The sequence below is a fragment of the Peromyscus leucopus genome, chromosome 7, assembly GCF_004664715.2.
Source record: "Peromyscus leucopus breed LL Stock chromosome 7, UCI_PerLeu_2.1, whole genome shotgun sequence".
NCBI lineage: Eukaryota > Metazoa > Chordata > Mammalia > Rodentia > Cricetidae > Peromyscus > Peromyscus leucopus.
In genome coordinates, this window is record NC_051069.1 from 95682827 (window position 1) to 95701805 (window position 18979).

Below are 18979 nucleotides of genomic sequence, written 5' to 3' on the forward strand. Positions count from 1 at the left end.
TCTTGGCTGAGGCACACCTACTGACAGAGCTACCATACCCAGAGGCAAAGGGTACGGAGAGTTGAGGCCTAGTGCAGAGTGCTTGGGGTTTTTGAACCTTGTGTTCTCAGGGCAGAGGTGTAGCCTGAACTGGGCTCTTCCAGAGGACCCAGGTGTGGGCCAAGGCCAGTTTGTGATAGAGCCATCACACAAAGACAAGAGACACTTGGAATGACAACCACATAGTTCTGACTTGACATACTGGGTCTACACACACTTACCTTCTCCAAACACCAGTGGTTCTATTTTCAGCTGGCTTCCAACTACCTTTTTGGCATATCCCTTCTAGGTGGTAGGTTCCCACTGCCTTGATTCTGCCTACCTGTAGGGCCTATTACAGCTCTAAAGCTAGGCTAGTTGGAAGCCCAGGGCCCTATATACAGGTGGTCTGATACTTGCTGGCCCTTGAGTTCAGGGGCATGGAACCAACCCAGAAGGCAAGGGACATAGACAGGCCCCCCCCCCCCCCGCTTTGAGACAGGGTTTCTCTGTGTAGCCCTGGATATCCTGGAACTTACTCTGTAGACTAGGCTAGCTTTGAACTCAGAGATCTGCCTGCCTCTGCCTCCCGAGTGCTAGGATTAAAGGTGGGCGCCACTACTGTCCAGCTAGACACATGCTCTTGAGTTGACTTATTTCATGCTATTTTCTCTTGTTCCTTTTCATGTCATTTTTAATGAAGCCCCTGCAGTGAGTGCTGTCTGAGGTGCTATTAAAGCATTGAGGAACTTCCCATCTGTGGTTCTTAAGGAAACTTCCTACAGAAACAGTGAGATAATGTCCTGGCTTTCCTGTGGTAGGGTAACATGAACAGTTCTATAAACGCACACTATTCATTACATCTGACAACTGACTACCAGTCCCTCCACGGCAAAGTCAATTGGACACCAATGCTTCTGGCTAACTAAGCTCTGAGAAGCTGGACAGTGGAGACTAGCCCATGGGCTCCTGCTGAGAGGTAAATCTGTACTTCCTAGAGGGCCTGTGAGTTCCTGAAACCCACTGTCTCTGGGGCTCTCCTCTGGGCCCGTGGTGCTGGTACTGTTAAAAAAAAAAAATCCGAAGCCGGGCGGTGGTGGTGCACGCCTTTAATCCCAGCACTCGGGAGGCAGAGGCAGGCGGATCTCTATGAGTTCGAGGCCAGCCTGGGCTACCAAGTGAGTTCCAGGAAAGGCGCAAAGCTACACAGAGAAACCCTGTCTCGAAAAAACAAAAAAAAAAAAAAAAAAAAAAAAAAAAAAAAAAAAAAAAAAAAAAAACAAAAAAAAAAAAAAAATCCAACAAATCAAAGCAAAACCAGATCTTAAGTCAGCTCACTGCAGGAGTCTTTGAGAGTCCAGGTGTTCATTTCAGTCCAAAGGTCTGCATAAATACCAACAAGGTAGCTTTTCCCACAGCTGTTCTGAAAAAACCTCTGGGCTGGCTTTAGGACTTTTTATCTTTTATAACATCTTCATTGATAAGGGAATGCATAGAGTATGGCTGTTTTAAAAATTTGAATTGTTTTGTCTTGTGGCTTTACTCATATTTATCTTCTCTTTTAAAATTTGTGCTTTTAGGCAATCTCAAGAAGATGACTATGTAAAGAAAAGAAATTTTATAAAAAGCTCCAAATCCCACTGATTTGTCTATGCCTTCCCAGCTGAGAAGACTGTGAATGCCCTAAGCCCTGTGGGCAACCTCTAGACATGACTCTGCAGAGGACAGAAGAAACATCACGTGGACATCAACTCACTCAGAAAGTCTGTCTGTTTCATGTCTGTTCTACTCTAGGGATAGGGTTGGAACTGCTTGCCCCAGGCTATGTCCTCTCACCTCAGGAAACCTGGATTATGAGACCAACTGTGCATCCCTATGTGCTGCCTTGATCCATGCTGGGGCTGGGATGGAGGACATCATCCTGATGGCCTAAGGACTCTGGTGAGGACTTACATGCAAGTCATAGTGGCCTCTCATGTGCACTAATTTTCTTCAATTCAGCTGCCTCACTTTCCTATGCCCTAGGCAGCCAATCCCTTGGTGGGACAGGGTGATGTTAACTTAGATTACTACATTTAAATGCCACGAGGGCTTGTCTGCTCATGGAGCTTTTGAACTACTTCAGTTGAATAGGGAAATTGGGTCCTAGTCCACTGGATTACAAATCTATTTCCCAGGCCTAATCAGCCTTTTGACCAGCAGGGGGAGCCACGGACTTACAAGAATTTCAACTGTACTTTGCAGCCACTGGTCTCACAGATTCCAGTTACAGGAACCATACAGCATAGAGTATCAATGAATATGTCAAGGAAGGTCAATGGTCTTATGACCAAAGAGGAAGGGGATTCCATTCCAGACCTTATTCAAGAAAGCTTTTCCCTCACTAGTAACAAGGAGCATTAATGAACGAACAGACCCCTCACTGCCTTGTTTATCAAGAATGCATCCATTATTACATTGCCACATTTACTTGAAAACATCAGTCTTACCCTATGATTTTTGTATAGTTCTTTTTTTTTTCTTTTTTTTTTTTTTTTAAAGATTTATTTATTATTTATACAGTGTTCTGCCTGCATGTTTGCCTACAGGCCAGAAGAGGGCACCAGATCTCATTACAGATGGTTGTGAGCCACCATGTGGTTGCTGGGAATTGAACTCAGGACCTCTGGAAGAACAGCCAGTGCCCTTAAATGCTGAGCCATCTCTCCAGCATCTTGTATAGTTCTTTTTTTAAAAAAAGTATTTACTTTAAAAACTATGTCTACACTGTGTGTGAGTGATAGCATACACAAGCCCTGGTGTGTGAGTGGAGGTCAGGGAACAACTTCTGGGAGTCAATTCTTTCCTTCCACTGTGGGTACTGGGGGTTGAACTCAGGTAATGCAGGCCTGTGTGACAAGTGCTTTTACCCAGTGAACCACATCTCACCGGACCCACGCAGTTTGTCTTCCCTGACAGGTCCAACACTGTGCCCGACAGACATCTGGGCATGCAACTCTCTCCAGATGACTGGCATAGAGACTATATGAATGCTGTAGTCCAAAGTGTAGTCCAAAGCTCCCTTTCTTTCTTACTGCTTCTGCCCTTGCTATTAGTTCCCCGATTTGGGCCAAGTTCTATTTAACAATTTTGTTTATTTATATAAGTAATGCCTCAGAGGGGGAAGAGGCTTTTCTCAACTTCGCTCTGTGTAACAGTTTGGAATTCAGCCATTATGAGAGTTTGTCTCTAAAAATGGTGATCATCAATGACTTCCTTTCTCAACTATATGGTCCACTCCTCATGGAACGTCCTGTTAATTCAGAATTCTAAGAAATAACTGTTTTAAGATATCTAAGTTTTGAGAACACTTTATATTATGCAGCATCAGATAACAAAGACATTAGGAAGAACAAGATACCCAGGAGAAATTTTCCTCTGTTTCACTCTGATGTGCTCATTAGAAAAAAGTCATGCAGATTCTCCACTGAGCACTCAATAAAAGCTTATGATGGACTAAGCCGGGTGGTGGTGGTGGTGGTGGTGGTGGTGGTGGTGGTGGTGCATGCCTTTAATCTCAGCACTCAGGAGGCAGAGCCAAGCAGATCTCTGTGAGTTCGAGGCCAGCCTGGAGCGAGATCCAGGAAAGGCACAAAGCTACACAGAGAAACCCTGTCTCGAAAAACCAAAAAAAAAAAAAAAAAAAAAAAAAAAAAAAAAAGCTAGTTTGCTAGGACAAATGATGGTGTAATATGGCTAATCTTATTGTTATTGGATTTAGGATCACCTACAAGTCAGGCTTCTGGGTGCAGAGAGGTTTGAGGAGGGAAGACCCAGCCCATGGGCCAGAGACCTAAGCTTGAATAAACAGAAAAACAGGAGGAAGCCAGTGAGTGACTAGCTGCCTTATACTCCTGCTGCAATACCTTCAGACTGTGAGCCAAAATAAACCCTTCCTCAAGTTGCTTGTAAGGTATTTAGTCATAGCAGTGATAAAAGTAACCAATACAGGTGGTAACAGTTAGCCTGGAATGTCTCTAACAGCAGCCACAGCACAGAGGAATATCAAACAGTCTTAGGGCTGGAGAGATTGCTCAGTGGTTAAGAACACCTGTTGCTCTTCAGAAAACCTAAGTTTGGTTCCTAGCAACCCCATCAGGCAGCTCACAACAGTCTGTAACTCCAATTCCAGGGAATCTGACAGTATCAGAGTAATACTGAGTTAAAATATCCATCATTTGATGCCTTCTGTTTATTAATAATCATAAATCTGCAAGAATAACCAGATAAGGCTGGGAGGTGGTGGAGCATGTCTTTAATCCCAGCACTTGGGAAGCAGAGGCAGGCGGATCTCTGTGAGTTCAAGGCCAGCCTGATCTAAAAAATGAGTTCCAGGACAGCTAGGACTAAACAGAGAAACCCTCTCTCAAAAAACAAAAACAAACAAACAAAAAAATCAGAAAAAAAAAGAATAGCCAGATAAAGTCTTAGATATGGCTGAGCATATTTCAGAGACTTCAGGTTAAGGAATACAACAACTCCTAGATAGTATTATGGAGTTTGTATCTGCAGGTCTAATCAGGGCACTTACACAAGACACTGGAAATACCAATGTCTAGACATTCCCAGCGATTTTGTGGGCTTTTCTTCCTTTCTATTCCCAAAGCCATCTGTTAGTAGGCCCTTTTCATAATACACAGTCCTGTCTCTGTTTGCAGTCTTCATGGACTGTGTTCCCTGAAGTTGGCCCCTCTTGTCTAGATCCCATAGTTCACATTAGGAAAGCAATATGGGTAGTAGAATGAGCAGACTGAGGGTTGCTAACTGTAAAGACCTGTACCCCATATTCAGCATTCAATTCCTCACTGAACCTACGGACAGTCAAAAGGTGCTTTAAATCGAAGCCTGTGACTGCTCTACTGTAGCCTTACTCACTTCCCTCCACTTTGCCAATGTTTTCCCTACCTGGCCACTGCATCTTTCCACCAGGCCACACTACATTGGTTCTTTCCATCTTGCCTACTGTGCGCCTCACAGACTTGCATACTTTGGAGAGAGTAGTTCCTTAATGTTATAAGCTTGGGCTTATATACAAAGTATATACAAAGTATACAAAGTAATCAGAACAAAAAGAACCTCTTCTTCTGAAGCCTGTAATCAACAGCCAGTGAGTGGTTGACAGGCTCAGACCACTGTGTGCATGGCAAATATTTCAGTGGGAAAGAACTGAGATTTTCCTGGATCATGTCTTTTACTGAGTAGAGACGCAATACTGGCTACCAAGTAGCAGCACAGCAGCGATCCTGCCAGAGCAGGAGTTAAAGTCAGCTAGAGAGGTGACCCAAACCCTCAAGTATGGGTGCTGAAAAGCAAGCATTCTCTAACACAATGACAGGGGTTGCTAGGCAGGAAGAGAGAGAATGAACAGTCAGTCCCCTCAGCAGCCATCAACTTTTCAGGCATCATTTAAGGCAAATAAATATCAATGTCAGAGTCTTCTCTGACAAATACCATGATCAGTGGTAAGTAATACCCTGGTAGATACAGAATTAAAGACTACTAAAAGGAGACTAATTTTACACACTATATGGAAAATCTCCATGATGCTTATAACATTTCCAAGTGCTGGCCTTCCATGGATAGATTAAAAATAAACAATACTGGCCTTCAGTAAATGATGAAGATCCACAAACTGGTTGTAACTGAGGTTAGAGCTAAATCAGTGACAAGGGCTCCAAACTGGCCTCAACCAAACAGAGCCAAAAGGTAAAGTGACAGTGATGTATGCTGTTGTTTATTGATTACTGGCCCAAAGCTAAGAAATCTAGAAGGTCTCCACAATTCTCGCTCATACAATCCCTCCTCTTTCTCGCTGATTGGATACCTGGAGCTCCACTTGGGGCCTGACTGTGGAGCTCTGCATCTGCTTCCATCAGTCATTGGATGAGATTTCTAGCATGACAGGGTGTTTGGCCATCTGATCACCAGAGTAGGTCAGTTTGGGTTTTCTCTCTACCACTGCCAGTAGTCTATTGTGGAGGTATCTTTGTGGATTTCTGGGGACCTCTCTAGCACTTTGCTTCTTCCTATTCCCATGGGGTCTTCATTTATCATCATCTCTTTTTCCTTGTTCTCCCTCTCTGTTCTTGGGACAAACAGCCAAACTAGTGGAAACACATAACTATGAACCAATAGCTGAGGAGCCCCCAACTGGATCAGGCCCTCTGGATAAGTGAGACAGTTGATTGGCTTGAACTGTTTGGGAGGCACCCAGGCAGTGGGACCGGAACCTGTCCTTAGTGCATGAGCTGGCTGTTTGGAACCTGGGGCCTATGCAGGGGACACTTTGCTCAGCCTGGGAGGAAGGGACTGGACCTGCCTGGACTGAATCTACCAGGTTGAGCTGAATCCCCAGGGGAGTCCTTGCCCTGGAGGAGATGGGAATGGGGGATGGGCTGAGGGGAGGGCAGGAGGAGGGAGGACATGGGAATCCATGGCTGATATGTAAAATTAAATCAAATTATAAAATTAAAAAAAAAGAAATCTAGAAGGTAAAACAGAAAACAGTTAACTCAGGTAGTTATTACTTCTATCTTGGGTGTGCCCTAAATTCTCAGCTACCCAGAACCATTTTTAGCTAACCACAAGGCTAAACCAAACTCAAATATTTCCTCCTTAGTGGGCCTAGAAGGTGGAACACTGCTCTTACACTCAAGGCCTATGCCACTCTTTAGGAAGGCAATTTTGCTCCTCATCAATAAGAACTACACAAGCAGGCAAAGCATGGTGGCACTCTTTTAATTCCAGCTTTTGGGAGGCAGAGGCAGGTGGATCTCTGTGATTTTGAACCAACCTGGTCTACACATTGAGTTTCAGGCTAGCTAGGGCTACATAGTGAGAATCTATCTCAAAACAAAATCCAAAATAAAAAACACCTCCCACATACTCCAAAAGGGCTCTGGACACTCAGTTCTCTCTCATCCTCACCTTGCTTTCCAACACATCTTTGTTACTTTTCATTCTATTAAAGAAAAAACCTTTTTTCTCTTCTCTTTCCATCTCCCTTTTCTGGACAGCTACTCAATCCTAAGCCTACTTTTCTGACACTCTGGGCATGTCCTCTCCTAGTAATCCTGTCCCAATGATTCCCACTCCTCACTACAGCTTCTTGTAGATTTACACTGCTGAACCTACCTGCTTTCTTGACTTCTGAGAAAGAGTAACTTTCTCTTTTCCCCTTCCACCTCTCTCTTTCGGGCAGCTGATGGGAACTCCAGCTTGCTTGCCCTGTTATTTTCTCTAATTCTAATAAAATTGTCTTTGATTTTTCTTCTAAGTCTGCCTTAAATTTTTTTTTTTAAATCAATCTACAAAAGGATTCAGTGTCCCTTGGTGACAAGGTCACTCTCAAAGATATAGGCACACCTAAAAGGAAGACAAGTGGTGTTTATGGAACTTTCCATTCTCCTTCAGCAAGCAGCATCCTGTCATCCTTACCTCGGGTGCTAGAAGGGGCAGAGGTAATCATCTGGGATGGTGCTGAATGAGTGGAACTCAGGCTGGAGGAAGAAGGGCTTGCCTGGGATGAGGATAGAACAGAGACGTTGGTGACTGAGCCCTGGTACCTGGGGTTGTGATATGCAAGCTGCAAAGGAAAAAAAAAAATCAGCATTCTGAATGATCAGTACTGTAAAGCTGGCAGAGAGAGAGAGAGAGAGAGAGAGAGAGAGAGCTGGCTTATGCATTCATGTCCTGAAATCCCCAGACCAAGTGACTGATGCTGTATTCTGGCCCTGCTGGAGGCTGGACGAATGGCAAGCACTAAGGACTACCCATACCACCTACAGGAGCAAGACAGTTGTGTTGGCTCTATTGTGCTGTACATGGAAAAGAATGCAGGACTTAGCCATCAAGAATGCCAAGCCCTTTGCACAGCGAGACAATTGTGTAGCTTGATCTGCTTGGGGGGCCCCCTGGTGGTAGGATCAGAATCCATCCCTGGTGCATGAACGGACTTTTTGGAGCCCATACCTATGATGGGACGCCTCGTGCAGGAGGAAGGCTTAGACTTGCCTCTACTGGATGTGCCTCCCCATGGGAGGCCTTGCCTTCTTGTGGGTGGGAGTGGAGGGGTTGGAGAGGGAGGCTGAAGGGGGCGGGAGGAGGGAAGAGGGGGATCTTTGGTTGGTGTGTAAAATGAATGAAAAAATTCTTAATTAAAAAAAATGACTGCCAAGCAAGAGGCTAATCTGGCAGAAGACCTTTGCCATGCAATCTGTAATAGCAGCTAGGTCTGAAGCTAGGTTTCCTGCTTGTAAAATAAGGCATGGGAACTAAGACTTTGGGTGGTATGTAGAAAGAAGGCTGCCTAGCTACTGAAAGGTGTGTTCCTGAATCCATGAACTAGAGAACTTGATAAGAGTGTTTCCAGCCATCAGACCAGACTCCAGAAAGGGGAGTCTTTTAGCCATGATACCCTGCTCATTCTTGCACAGCTCAGTACCTGCATGTGGTGGTAGAGGTCTTCAGGAGCTTCACCCATAGAGCTGTCACCCATCATCACCATGTTTCCTGCTTCACTAGATGCATGTGAGGAAAGAGAGGATGATGAATGGCGGCCTGTGCCCATTAAGTTCATGGGGCTGTGAACAAGAGAAGGAAATAGGGAGGAATCAGGCAATAGCTAAGAAAGCATGCTAGGCAGTAGAAGCAATGGAGAGGTTTGTGAAACAGAGACACCCAGCCTTAGCCAGCACTGGTTGGGAGGATTCTATAGCCAACGTTCACATCTGTCTGAGGCCTAGAGGAATCCTGGGAAGGCTTATGCTAGTACAATCTCTCCTTAGAGTTAAATGGATTATAGCCATTCAGCGTGAAGGCACTAACAGTATATCAGGAGGAATGAGAGAGAGAGATGATAAATTACGTCAAGAATCCTATATCCTTGTTTATATGGAATGCTTGTCTGAACAGTGCCTAATCCAGCACACACTTATGAGATCTGCTCTGAGATCAGGAGTCTTACTGGTGTCAAGACACTATCAAAAGAGATAGTTGTAGACTCTGTGGGTTTCTGCCCATATCTGTGGCTACAAGTTTCTCAACAACTTTCCTCTATCAATACCAGGAGGCCCTTTTGTTCATTTGTTCCTGTTCTCATTTGCTAAGTGGCTACTCTTCTGGGTTGCTGCTTATGCTGGAAAATAAATATAAGTGAGAGACTCCTTGTACTGGCTTCCTTTCCTAAACCTGGCTTCCCTGTCCTAAAGGCTTTGAATATTCCCACTTTAGCCTGCTCAGGCCAGAACTCTTGAGTCTTGAGCAGTCATTACTTAAATGCCCATACCACCAACATTAAAAACAATCAACAATTTTCATTTTCTTTGGGGTCATGTCCAAAGGCACATTATGAACAAGGCCCATCCCAAGCTGCTCCTGCCCCTCTTCCATGCTAAGGAATCCTGCACCTCTGCCTTTTACCTCTACTCACAGTACTGGCCAGGCTGCCTTGTTCACATCATACATGTGTAAGTTCTTTTGCCTGGATCTTGTCCCACCACTCTTCTAACCTGGACTCTTTACTGCCTAGCAAACTCCTGTCTGTCCTTCAAGACTTATCCCAATGTCCCCTTGTCAGTGTACCCAGAATACCATGTGTATGCTTCTGTTATGTAGGATGGTGGCTAATTAGATGCAGGTCAGATGCCACTGACTGACTAGTGCAGGAGCTGCTTGAGGAGAGGCTTGGGGATAGAGGATAAGAAGGGATGTGAGCACACATAAGTACTCTCTGCAGCTCTTTTCTTATCTGATGCTTATCCTTCAGACCTACCTCTCTGGAGGTCCCTAATATCATACCTGTGCCTGTGGGTCATCTTGATGTTCTCAGGGCTCATGGGACTATGGGATGCCAGAACATTTCCCCGTGGGGTGCTGGTGCCCGAACATGCAGGACTTAGCTTATCCAAACCTGGAAACTCCTGTTGAGAAATGAGTACTTGTTCATAGAGAGCAATGAATAGGTAAGTAAGAGGTAGGAGAGATGAGTTGACAGTTGGTGAAAATGTAAAACAAATGAACAAACAAAAGTAGAACCATGATATACTTCTGCTTTCTTTTGGAAAATCACATCTTCATTACTAAACACTCCAGCAAGTGTACTGGAGCCTAGACCAGATGTTCTGGAGCCCCAGGTAAAACTCCACTGAGAGACACATCTGAAATAGGCTGAAGTGAATCACAGGAGAGTGTTAGCTTCGTCACTTCCCAGTAAGTAGAACAGTGACTGGGAAGGAGGAGAGGAAGAACTTATCAGCTGTCAGCCAGTGCAAACTCTTACATAAGAACTGGTGCTGGGTTTTATTGGATTGCTAAATGGCTCAGTTCTTAGTGACCTGAGTTAAGTTGCCTGTGGCAAAGTCTATAGGGAAACAGGAAACAAAGTCCTAATGTAAGTAAATGAAAACAGCACAGTTTTATTTTAGCATAATTAAATTCTTACTAAGTATGTAGACTTCTTGGCAGAAACTTCTTTTTTTTTCCTTTTTCCTTTCTTTCTTTCTTACTTACTTTCTTTTTTTTTTTTTTTTACAGAGTTAAAGCCTAAGAGATCAGAGCAAGAGCCACGACTCCTTTTAGTTTATCACTCGCTGCTGTCCTTCCCCTGAGAGAGAGACCTTCTTCCTGTGTCCTGTGTTTTTATTGCCTTTCTGTTTTGCCTTCTCATTGGCTCTAAACCCAAACACATGACTTCCTTGTCACTTTGGCAGAAACTTCTAATCTAACTTCCCATTGGGTGACAGAAAGCATTTTGGTCTCTGTCTCTGAGACAATGAGGAGATTTTGTTGTTGTTGTTGTTTTTGTTTTTTTGAGACAGGGTTTCTCTGTGTAACAGTCCTGGAACTCACTCTGAAGACCAGGCTGGCTTTGAACTCAGAGATCTGCCTGCCTCAGCCTCCCGAGTGTTGGATTAAAGGTGTGTGCCACCATGGCTTGGTGACAATGAGGAAATTTTAAAGCATAACTTTATCCAGGTTTTCTCAAGTTCCTCACAATATATGACGGACAAAAGCTCTTGTCTACTGGGTATGTTTCTGTGCTAGACTTAAAGTGGCAGGATTCCCAGTTTCCTCTTCCAAAGCAGGCATAGTGTTACAGTGTGTTTCTACAATGTGTACAATAGGGACTTTGATGTGTATGGGACAAGCATTTTGTGCTTTTGTTGCAGTGATGTGACTACAGAGATGTGGCAGGAAACCTCCCCGAGAGCCAGGCTCTAGATTGCCTGGGCTGCCAGGTGGGATGGGAAGTCTGCATAGAGCAGAGAGCAGCCATGTTGGCAGGAACCAGTGTAATAAGATGGAATCCCCATCAGACTCAGTAATGCTACTCAAGTTCTTTACTAGACAGCCACCTCAGTTTTAAAGGGGAAACATTTATGTTCTGCATGTTTCACCTTGAAAGACCATGGGAGAACCCCACCAATAAGAACTTTTGTGAGCTGTAGAAATTTCTCTGCAAAGTAGGCCAGTCTCTCAAACTATGATGAATTTCTCTTCCTATTTTGCTTTTCATGTTGTCCCCTCTTGCAGGGAATGGCTGAGGCCTGCACTGAGTCTGGAGGGACTAAGAGAACTACAATCCAAAGCATCCAAGAACAAAGTCGGCCAGTTCCGAGTGGGACAGGCTCACTGAGTCCTTGGATGAACCTCCAGGCTTTTATGTCATCTCTAAAGAGGGAATTTCTCTATGACAGCATGGTGCAGCATCTGACAGCTATATTTCTTCTGTTTCCCTAATACTTACACCTGGTGGCCCTCAGTAAGATGAGAAGAAAGCCTGGCAGGCAGCTTGGCAGATGATTTGGCTCATGGCCACTAACGCCTGGAGCCAGGATATTTAACAGAAAGTCTACTCTAGAAATCATTGAGTCAGCCTTGCAGTTAAAAACTGGATAAGGGTATGTGATATGAACAGAGCCTGGGGATTCAGGACTACCTGAATCTCATCTCCAAGCAGCCATCATTCCATGTTAAGACCATGCCAAGGAAAGCTGATCCTGGAAGGTCAGGTCCTGCCTGTGTGCATTAGTTCTTGGGCCAAACCTACTATGGAGGGTGAAGAGCCAGACAATCTGGGGGCTGATGTCACCTTAGAACTGCCTGATACCTTTAAGAGCAGCCAGAATGAAAGTACTTGATGGGAAAAACTTTCTTAGATGTGATCCTGGGTCATAAGACATTATGGAGGAAAGTGAGATGGGGAGAAAGGAAGTTAGAGGGAAAGAAGAGGAAGTAAAGAGGGAAGGTGGGTATATAGGGAGAAGGAAAGAGAGAAAGGGAGAAGAAAATGGGTAGGGAGAGAAAAGAACAGAGATGACAAGAGGGCCAGTTCAGGCCATGCCTTTATTCTTTAGATTCTTGGCAAGAAAAATATCTCCAAAGAAATTCCTGCAAATGAGCCCTTTCTGCATGTGGAAAACTCTATTAGCACAGTACCCAGAAACATGTTCTTTGCCCTGAATCTGATCTCTTCTTTGGGAGTGAGTGAACTGGTAAGAGAGTACTGTTTGGATACAGTACCTTCGCCTCCCCGCGCCCTGCCCCCCAGGCAGTACAGCTTCTCTCCTACTTCACTGCCCCCACTCCTACTTTTCTTTGACTGTGGTCTAGAGGAAGTGAGAGTTGGCTCTACTGGGCAGGTATGGAATCAGCTTACATGGTACAGACTGGCCCTCATCATCTGGAACTGATCAATCAGCTTCTTATGCAGAGGCCGCATTTCTGGATGCACAAACTTCTCATGGACTGCCAGCCCAACTCCAAGAACATGGACCTATGAGAATTGCCAAATAAGGCCTCTGTTAAGCAGGAAGCAGCCTCTGAGAACTAGGTCATTTTTTAGTATGTAACTTTTCCCACTGGTTTTGGACCTTCCAAGTCTTACAAGCCATACCTGTTCCTGCATTAGCTCTTTGAGCTGGGCGATCTTCTCAGCATCTCCTGGGTGCTTGGAAATATAATCTTTATCAAAGAAGGCCTGTAAAAAGAAAGTTCAGGTAATGAAGACTCTTAGGTTTACATGGAGCCCTTAAAAGGCAGCCAGATTGCTTCCTCATAGGTGTCTTGGTATCACCACTAGCTTGACCTGGCTGAACACCCAACAGTTAAGAATTGTGTATTTTCTGTGCCTAGGAAAGACTAGAGGTAGCCTAATATCCTGAGGCTGGATGCTAGCTCTAGTTTCTCACAAAGCTTGGATAGTCTGGATATGCTAGGCAGAGGAGGTGCACCAGTTTCTTAGGTAGCCTGTCTCATGAAGGACTAGGTTTCTTAAGGACCCCAGAAGGCTACTTAATGTCTATAATCAGATGAGTTATCCATCTGACAGAGATTGGGGGTGGGGAAAAGCCCCACCAGAGACCCGTGCTACAGAAATAGAGAAGTGGCTAAGATCTTACAACTTTTATCTTAGAACTACCTCATCCAGAAGAGGGCTAGCTTGGAAGGTTTTCCAAGGAGGCCATAATTTGGGAAGAGGAGCCTATGAACTGTATTCTGAGCCAGGCTGCCTGGCTAAGTCTGGTCAAGGTCTCATCTTACCTCCTGGTAGCGCGCGATGCCTCCATTGACAGCTGCATCAATGACACCATTCAGGCACATGCTGAGCAGATTGATGTTACCATGTACTTGTTTGTGTTGGTACTGGCTGATCAGAGCTCGTAGCTCTTGATTCTTATTCTCAACTACCTGGATGGCATTCTCCAGAGGGCTCACCTCCACCTGTGGGCACACACAGAGTCCTCTCAGGGATCATAACCCCTCATCATATCCTGAGAACAGAGAGTAATAACCTATGATGCTAATCCTCCTTCCTCATTCCTGTGCATGTAAGACTTCTTAGGTGGTCTCTACTTTTCTGACTCAAGGTACTTGGAAGTGCAGAGAATAGTGAGGAGTATTAGTTCTGAAGTCAGGGATTTATGGCTTCTAGAATCTCAGAGAATTTTTTATTTATTTGTAAACTGAAAAATACCTGATGCTTAGGAGTGTCCTGTGGTCTAGATGAGAAGGTACCAAAGCTTCTGGCATAGGATTGGTCTTAGGGAACTGAGGAGTGGCAAGAAAGTTTAAACCTTCTGAGGCATAACTTACCAGTTCCCTCCTTTCCACTTCAAACCACCGAGAAATGCCAGGCAAGCTGTGGGTCAGTGTCAGTGTGGTGCGCTCAATCCACAGGCTCTGTAGGGAGGGCACAGATAAGTGTAAGAAGTTAGACAAGTTTTGCTATACTTGGCCTAACAGAAGGGTGCAAAAGCAATGAGCTTCCAAGAAGCAGGGCTTGCCCCTAGATTTGCTATGTGCACGGCATTTACTTTCCTGAATAATTTACCTTGAATTCATTCTCTTTGTCCTTGGGGCCTTTGTGGAAAGGTCTATCATACCGAAATTTCCTCACATTGTTGACACGATAAAAGCTCTTGACACGATCAGGTACTCTATCCATCTGTAGAACATCCACATAATCTGGAATAGGTGTCACTGCATAGATCTGTAAATCTGGACATGAAGTGAAGGAGAAATCTAGACTTGGCAAAAGAAATGACTGAAGTGGTAGCCTCTTGTCTTCTCCTTGATGAAGTGCACTGTGGCCTCTGTTCCTTACTGGAAGTTGTGGAGGCAGCAGCAGCATCCTGAGGTGTAGGTCAGACCTAAACCCAGTTAGACAAACCTCTGTGTCTGCCCCCTCCCCTCCTGCTACAACAGTGACTGTCAGGAGCATCCACCCAAGGTGAGGTGGCAAGTGCCTGTGGTGCCCCTTTAAGAGAGGGGTTAAATAAGCAGGAGATATCCACACCACAGGAATAAGTATCTGGACCTGCCCATAGTAGCTAAGCGGATTTTTATATAAAGCAGCCTTTTTGTTTCCTTTAATTTTGTTTTTTAATTTCTTTTCTTTTTTCTTTTCCTTTCTTTTTTTTGTGACATAGGGCTTGAAACCAAGGCTTTGGGATGGGAATGATAAGCAAGTGCTTATCCACTGGGCTATATCTCTAGCTCCTTTTACATTTTAGCACAGGGTCTCAGGTTAGTGTTGAATTCACCCTGTAGCTTAGACAGGTCTTAAACTCTGTCTCTTCCTGCTTTAGCCTCTCAAGTAACTGGGATTACAGGCCTATGCCACAGGCCCAGCCAAAATAACCCTTTAAATAAAATACTGCCTGAGGACTTTGTGAAGAGAACAGGAATGGGTGTCTACTTGCAGTTTACCCTCTGGAACAAGTTTGCCTATATGGTAAGGAGCTTATAACTTCTAACAAATTTGTCTAAAGTGGGTAGTGAGGGGCAGGCCAGTGTTTTCATGAAACTTCCAAATGCTAGCAAATCATAGGCATTCTCTATCTCCTCTTCTCCTCCTCCTCGCTGGTACTCTGCTACAGGCCATTTAACAAAGAAAAGGAACAAAAGCCACACAGGAAGGTAGAGCAGCCTGCAGCATAGGTGGTAACCCATGCCAAGAGCCCTGCTGGAACCACAATGACCTTATCCAGTGGTTGGCCCGGACTGCCTGACCAGGCCCCGTAGAGTACAGGGTGGAGACTAAATTCATGAGAGTAACTAGCCTGACTATCAGTCCCTGAAGCTCAGCTTATAAGTTATGAGGTCATCCATGGCTAATGGCATGCTACTGCCTCTTAGGAGGCTGAGTGTCTTGCTAAATGTGTGTCCAATGGTAAAGACAGACCCAGATTTGGGACGACAGATAACCTAAATAAAGGTAGAAGGCCAGCCACATGGTAGAGGAATGGTTGGTGGGAGGGACTTACATCTCAGGATCCCGGCCCTTCCCATTCTACCAAGTTTCAAAAGATACACTGAGCATCACATTGTAGGATGGCATCATCAGGATGGTTGGGGTGCTGCATAGCAACGGCCTGTGGGAACTCGCTGAGCATCCTCTGCTGGAAGGCTTCCAGCCTCTCGTAGTCATGACCACGGCACACATATTCTTTGTTCTGCCAAAAACATGAAAGTATGTTCTACGCCTTGCATGTACCCTGCCTCCTTCTCTACATGGAGGCAGTTTTTCATCCATAAACATACCCTAGGAGCCTCCTTAGTACTAGACCTAGGTACAGGGATAGGGCACAGTACTCAGTCCCTGTCTTAAGAGAATGACAGTTGAGAAGGGAGAGGGACAGAGGAAGAAATGGCTGTTCTGTGGTGTGGCAGTCCTGGGGAGAATGTACAGGCATCCAGCAATGTGGGGGAAGGATGGATACTTTTCCTGGGGAAGGAAAGCAAAGTAGAAGAGGGACTTTAGAAGAATCAATGGTTTTAAAAGACCCTGAAAGGCCCAGTTTGGTTAGCCTGCTATAGAAGAGTGGGAGCAAGCCAGCTGTATGTATGGTAACAACCCAAGCAACAGCCAAACTATGAGAAAACATAGATGGAAATGACGTATGCTTGTAGAACTAACTGGTGAGAGGGTGGCTGGAGAGACTAGCAAACGTGTGTTAAGGAGTGAGTGCCCTGAGTGTTGACAAATAATTTTAAATTAGGCATGATCATGTACACCTGAACACTGTACATTATTACACCTCATAAATCCTTTTGGTAGCAAATTTCTTTGCAAGCATGTCAGCAGAACAAATCAGTATCATTCTCTGTATAGGCAGAACACATGTCAATCTTTCTACCTTTCTTTCCCTTCCTCAGTCTCATTATACAGTTCAGATTAGCCTTGAACTAGTGCCCCAACCTCCTGAATTCTGGGGTTATAGACATGCACACATTGGTTTGGGTTAGGTCTTAGTTTTTCTCTTTGCAAACTAAAGTCTCTTTGTAAACAAGACACCCTTAATTCCTATTGCTCTGTCTACCTCACAGCTGGCCATGTATGAATAACTAGAAGCCCCACTAATACCTACTAGTAGGAGGGCTGGAGAGATGGATCAATGGTTTAAGAGCTCTTGCTGTACAACCACGAGGAAAGAGTTCAGATCCTAGAACTCATGTAACACTTGGGTGTCCTGAGCACACCTATAACCCCAGCTCTGAGGTGAGCAGAGACAGGGGAACTACTGGGGTTTGTTGTCTTCCAGCCTAGTGGAAAACATGTGAGACCCAGGTTCAGGAGAGATCCTGCCTCAAGGGACTAGGGAAAAAAGTGATTGAGGAGGACACTTGACACCCCCTTTCTGGCCTCTATTGTGTACACACATGCCCATACACTTACACAGATACACATACTCACACTAATAAACAAAATTTTAAAAAGCCTACTAGTTATACTGCCTACCCAGCTGGCTCACCAGGCCCATTTCAGCAAGTCACATCAGACGCTAGAATCTGTTTTTGATATGTCTTAGTGAAAGGGGGAGTTTTATGGGGAAAGGAAGAAGAAAAGAAAGAGAGGCAGAAGAAGGGGCATAGTATCATAAGGGCAGCTAGCAGCTATATACTTCCTGGGGCAGAGATGATCACAGGTTAGGCTTTGGAGGACCTCAACCTATCTATGGGTAAACTCAAGATGAGCTACATATTTGGGTGAATCAGAATGGAAAACTATTACCAGCAAAGACTCCAAAGACTACAGAGCTCGGGCCCCTTATATAAAGGTAGACCTTCATATATAAGCATAGCATATTTTCCTGTATACTTCAAATCATCTTTAGGGTACTTAAAATACCAGGATGTAAGTTCTGTAAAACTGTTGTTATACTGTATTATTTAGGGAATGGTGACAAGGAAAAACAAGTCTGTATACATTTGGTACAGGTGACTTCCCCCAAGTATGTTCTGTCCTTGGTTGGTTGAATCTGCAGATGTAGAACCCATGGACATAGAGGGCTGACTGTACCTTTAAAGAACTGTTTTCTTCAACATCCACTAAAATACACATAGTCTCCACAAGCATCTGTTCATGGATCAAGTGAGAAATGGGAATTCTCCCAAGAAAGGAGGGCTGGATATCTTCCTTTCTCCTTGAAGATTAGTAGATAATCCAAACTGTGAGTGAGGGAGGCAGATAAGCCAGAGAAACTAAGCTAAGTGGACTAAAGAAATAGATGTCCTGTGTATTTGGGGTTAGTAAGGAGTAGCTTAAGCTTATGGGGATGGACCAGTAAGAGGAAGACACACATGTGCTGACCTTAAGGCTGGTTGTTGTCTCATAGTCACTTGTACACAAGTGCAAACATCCCCACAAAGACACATCTGGTTGTTGGTCTCTCAGTCACTTGTACACAAGTGCAAACATCCCCACAAAGACACATCTGGTTGTTGGTCTCTCAGTCACTTGTACACAAGTGCAAACATCCCCACAAAGACACATCTAGTTGCACCTACTTTGTATTTTGTGCCATCTGCTTCCACTTGCCACAGAACTGAGCAGCTTAAGGAAGATACAAGGCTAAGCCAGGGAACTCTGTATGCCTGAATCAGCCAGCAGGTACTACTACTGTAAGCAGGAGGGATGGGCTGACAAGTGATACTTCCTAATAGTCTTTGTTTTCCTCCTATCATTGCAACCTTTGAAACCACAATGAACTGCCAGACGGTTACTGTAAACACAGGATACAGGTTCTGTGCCCGGTCCTTCTTGTCCAAAAGTTCTAAGTATCTAGGACTTTGTATGTTCTGTGACATGTACATGAGAAGGTGAAAGTGAGCTTGAACCTGATAGGGTATTCTCACTTGGAAGACAGAAACACGAGACAACAGGTATTGAATTTACTGCCTGCCTCTGCCTCTTGAGTGCTGGGATTAAAGATGTATGCCAGCACTGCCCAGCTCCTTTCACCTCTTTTATTGGCCTTTAGTTCAATATTATTCTTTTTTTCTTTCTTTTTATTTTTTGAGACAGGGTATCATGTGGCTCAGACTTGCCTCAAACTCACTCTCACTATGTACCTAAGGATGACCTTGAATGTTTGTGTCTTCTGCCTCCACCTCCCAAGTGCTGGGATTACAAGTGTGC

General features: G+C 44.6%; 1 protein-coding gene across 6 annotated transcripts in view; it reads right to left on the bottom strand.

Moving 5' to 3' along the window:
• Dock3 (dedicator of cytokinesis 3) overlaps window positions 1–18979 on the bottom strand; it is a 351820-nt gene that overhangs the window by 9297 nt on the left and 323544 nt on the right. For all 6 annotated transcript variants that reach the window (XM_028895352.2, XM_028895351.2, XM_028895350.2 and 3 more), the window contains 9 exons: window positions 15872–16013; window positions 14390–14556; window positions 14152–14238; window positions 13600–13779; window positions 12953–13036; window positions 12716–12832; window positions 9856–9977; window positions 8501–8639; window positions 7495–7642 (listed from right to left, as the gene is read on the bottom strand). In XM_028895352.2, the coding sequence (XP_028751185.1) occupies window positions 7495–7642; window positions 8501–8639; window positions 9856–9977; window positions 12716–12832; window positions 12953–13036; window positions 13600–13779; window positions 14152–14238; window positions 14390–14556; window positions 15872–16013 (1186 nt within the window). The remainder of the gene's footprint in view (window positions 1–7494; window positions 7643–8500; window positions 8640–9855; window positions 9978–12715; window positions 12833–12952; window positions 13037–13599; window positions 13780–14151; window positions 14239–14389; window positions 14557–15871; window positions 16014–18979) is intronic.